The sequence below is a fragment of the Octopus sinensis genome, linkage group LG8, assembly GCF_006345805.1.
Source record: "Octopus sinensis linkage group LG8, ASM634580v1, whole genome shotgun sequence".
NCBI lineage: Eukaryota > Metazoa > Mollusca > Cephalopoda > Octopoda > Octopodidae > Octopus > Octopus sinensis.
Genome location: NC_043004.1, coordinates 38,044,023 through 38,048,397, shown reverse-complemented (window position 1 = coordinate 38,048,397; position 4,375 = coordinate 38,044,023). Strand labels below are relative to the sequence as shown.

The following is a 4,375-nucleotide window of genomic DNA, read 5'->3' as shown; positions in this document are numbered from 1 at the left end:
TTATTATTAGTATCTTTGTTTATGTTTTCGCAGGTAACACGAAACCAAATGGAACATCAAGTTTTCGTCCATTAAGTTCGTCTGAAAGGAGAATGATACCTTTTTCAATAATTGATGAAAAACCAATGATTCGGGATCAAACAGAACCGCTGATTACTAGTTCGATACGGAAACAATCTGAAGAAGATATAATTGATTACAGTGTTCATAAAAACTACGATATCTTATCACGAGCCTCTGCTTTTCATTTGGGTTCCAGGCGCACACACGTTCCGGATAAAGCATTCAATGGTCCACCAGCTTTACACTGTCTGTCGGAACTTACAAACGGGCTGGCCACTCCGAAATCAACTGATATATCTAAGCTTCACCAGACGTCTTCTAAAAATGGAAACCATATTTTAAACGATGATATCATGATAAAGAGTGCGAGATCTAGCCCTCTCATGAACAATGAGCTCGCTTTAGCTCTAAAAGGCAAAGACTTTAAATACATGTTTGATAAAACAGCTTGTGATAGTTTTCGTGGTAGCAAAAATTATATAAAGTCAGAAATTGGGGAGAAATATAAAGCTGATAGCACCATGCCACTTTTAGTGACGCCATATAGATCTCCAACAATAATGTCTCCAAACATTTCTCCGGTTTCATCCTTCTGGAGTTCTTTCCGACCAGAAATGGCACATAATAAACTACCATTTAAGTCATTCTCCACGTCTAATCCTATCTATTTTCCAAGCCCACCAATACCGCCGATTTATCCTATACCAAGTATTTACCAGTATTCTGGTTTCCAGTGGCAACTCTTCCCTCCGACAGCATTCCATCAGACTTCAATATCTGGCCATAATTCACCTTCGTCAATATCTGGTCCACTAACCGCTAGCATCTCAAGTATTTCTGACCGTCACCATATGCACAGGTCATCTCTACAACCCGAGCAAGTATTGAACCTTAGCAAACCAAAAATCGACCCAACCACAGGGAACATGAGGGGTTATCGATCACTACCATACCCACTGAAGAAAAAAGACGGTAAAATGCATTACGAATGCAACGTTTGTTATAAGACATTTGGACAACTGTCGAATCTGAAAGTTCATTTACGCACTCACACGGGTGAACGTCCTTTTGTATGCCAAACCTGCGGCAAGGGTTTCACACAGCTAGCTCATCTTCAAAAGCATCATCTAGTACACACTGGCGAAAAGCCTCACGAATGTCAATCCTGTGGTAAACGCTTCAGTAGTACAAGTAACCTTAAGACACACATGAGACTCCACAGTGGAGAAAAACCATTTCAATGTAAACTTTGCCCGTCGAAATTCACACAATTTGTTCACTTGAAATTACATAAAAGATTGCACACAGATGAGCGACCTTATGAATGTCCCAACTGCAATCGAAAATATATTAGCCCCAGCGGTTTAAAAACACACTGGAAGGCTGGGAATTGCGTTTCTCCTGATGGCATCAGCTTTGATATGACAAAATTGATTGATGGCAGTGCAGATTCTGAATTTGATCTTGATGTTGGGATGGATGGTGAAAACGAATCGGACATTCAAGAGAAACTGAATATAACAGTTCAATCGCTAGACACCACCGATGATATATCGAGGATCAGTGACGATGACGATAACGAACATGATCTAGAAGAAGGCGAACTGATCAGGGCAGAAATAGATCTTGATGCAGACGATGAAATGGGAGAAGAAGAAGAGGAAGAAGAGGAAGAAGAAGAAGAAGATGAAGAACTTGAGGAAGATGAACATGAAGAATGTGCAGATGAAAATAAAGCAGCCAATGGCAATAACACCATCAATAATAATAATACTAATAGTAACAATGACAATCCAAACAGGTTGTCTTTCTCATTGACACCTATGAAGAAGTTTAGTAGAGAGGGGTACAATATATTTCAAAACCATATTCCTTCAACATCGCTAATATTAAAAGATAACTGGACAAATGGAACTAACAAAATAGACGAAAAACCGCCAATATCCATCTTTGAAAACATGGAAACATGCACATCTACAACAGACGAAATTCATTAACTCTCTTATATAATTAAACCCCATCTAATTATTCTTATCATCAGATATTATTATTATCATTATTATTATTATTATTATTATTATTATTATTATTACTATTATTATTATTATTATTATTATTATTATTATTATTATTATTATTACTATTATTATTATTATTATTATTATTATTATTATTATTATTATTATTATTATTATTATTATTCATATCATTGTCTGAGAAATACGTTAAGAATTTCCTTTCTTGAAACAAGAATTAGGAACATCTTGGGTAATTTCATAGAAATGTTCAAGGTTAACTAGTCTATTCGTGGTTAACATAATTGTCTAAAGTTATTATTATTATTATTATTATTATTATTATTATTATTATTATTATTATTATTATTATTATTATTATTATTATTAACCAATAACCGAAAACTGTACAATCATAACTTGAACCGTTCCATCCATAATAATAATAATAATAATAATAACAATAATAATAATAATAATAATAATAATAATAATATAATAATAATAATAATAACGATAGTAATAATGATGATAATAGTAATAATAATGTTAGCCCTCATCCCCCAACAAGCCCCAACACACCAACACTATGATATCATTCTTGAATATTTCAATGACCACACTGTTGTATTTTCGAACTGAGATTCGAATTCATGTTTGATAAAATCACCTCCACCAAAAACACAACCCAAATCCACACTAACAGTACCACCACCACCGTTACCATTACTATCAAAGCTACATTAGCCAAAAAATAATAATAATAAAACACCAAAATTACCGCCATTTACAAAACACAAACAGCTATCGTCGATTTGAAAACAAAATACTGTGCGAAAAGAACCATCATCAAGAAGAGCAAAACTGCATCGCTGTCACAACACCATAGCTATCGTCCATTAGAACATTTACTCCATTTTTTTTTCTCATCATCTTGCGCTATTGTACAGCTACTGTTAACAAGTTTAAAAAGTATTATTCCCCTACTTCTCTAAATTATCTTCATCATCATCATCATCATCTTTGCGCCATCAGAGGCGGCAGTGGCAGCGGCAGTATCATCATTGTTATCATTATACTATCGTTATCATCACAATCATTATCCTCATTAGTTTCATCATCATCATCATCATCATCATCATCATCATCACCGTTGTTGTCATCATCGTCGTAGTCGTTTTCATCGCCATGGTAGTACAGGGTGGGCTAAGCGCCACGCACCAAAGCATTTAACATCTTTATTTATTATTATTGTTATTATTATTATTATTATTATTATTATTATATTATTATTATTATTATTATTGTCATTTACTTTTAATCTGCATTTTGATGCAATCACCTGCCGGGGCACACCCAGCGCCCTAGGGCAAGTGAAGATTAAGAGTTGTTGAAATATAGCTGAAAGCTTGGGGAGGGGAAGTAGAGAAATATCTCCATGTAATACAAACACAAACATTTACATTGATAGGGTTTTTCTAAGGATGTGGGCAGTACTTGTTAGCACAATCTTTTGGATTTCCTTGAGACATGGTTTTCCAGGGATATTGTCTAGGTGTTTCTGACATCCCTTTTTTATCATACCTAGGGCACCTACAATAACAGGAACAGTTTTTGTTTTAAGATTCCACATCCTCTGTATTTCGATTTCCAGGTCCTTATATTTACTAAGTTTGTCAAATTCCTTGACAGATACATTTTTATCAGTGGGGACGCTTACTTCTATTAGTCTGCAGGTATTTTCTTCCCTGTCTTTAATAATTATGTCTGGTCGATTAGCCTTGATCGTTCTGTCAGTGTTGACTGGAAAATCCCAGAGGATGGTGACATCTTTACCTTCAACAACTGGCTGAGGATGGTGTTCATACCAGTTAGCAGGAGTGTCGGATTTGTAGTGTTTACATATCTTCCAATGTATATACTATCCTACCCTATCGTGGCGATTTTTGTATTCGTTTGGTGTCAGCACAGGACATCCCGAAACGAGATGGTCTATTGTTTCGTCAAATGTGTCACAGAATCTGCATTTAGGGTCAGTACCGTTTCGGAGAACGTTAGCCTGGTAATTTCTAGTAAACAAGCTTTGATCTTGTGCTGCCATTATGAAGCCTTCAGTCTCTGCTTTCAATCCAGAACTCTTCAGCCACTGATGGGTTGTTGCTTGGTCTACATCAGCATTTTGGCTTCGGAGAATGTATTGTCCATGCAGGGGCTTCTGGCTCCACCGCCTCTCAATTTGATTCTGCCCATTCTTTTTTGCAGTCTGCCTGATTCGCTTTGCTTGCTTGGTAGCAGTG

At 35.8% G+C, this 4,375-nt stretch overlaps 1 protein-coding gene across 1 annotated transcript in view; it reads left to right on the top strand.

Moving 5' to 3' along the window:
* LOC115215081 (PR domain zinc finger protein 1-like) overlaps positions 1–2,098 on the top strand; it is a 101,776-nt gene extending 99,678 nt beyond the window's left edge. Inside the window, exon 5 of the mRNA XM_029784241.2 lies at positions 34–2,098. Coding sequence (XP_029640101.1) covers positions 34–2,060 — 2,027 coding nt within the window. The 3' untranslated portion in view covers positions 2,061–2,098. The remainder of the gene's footprint in view (positions 1–33) is intronic.
* Positions 2,099–4,375: the final 2,277 nt, after the last annotated feature.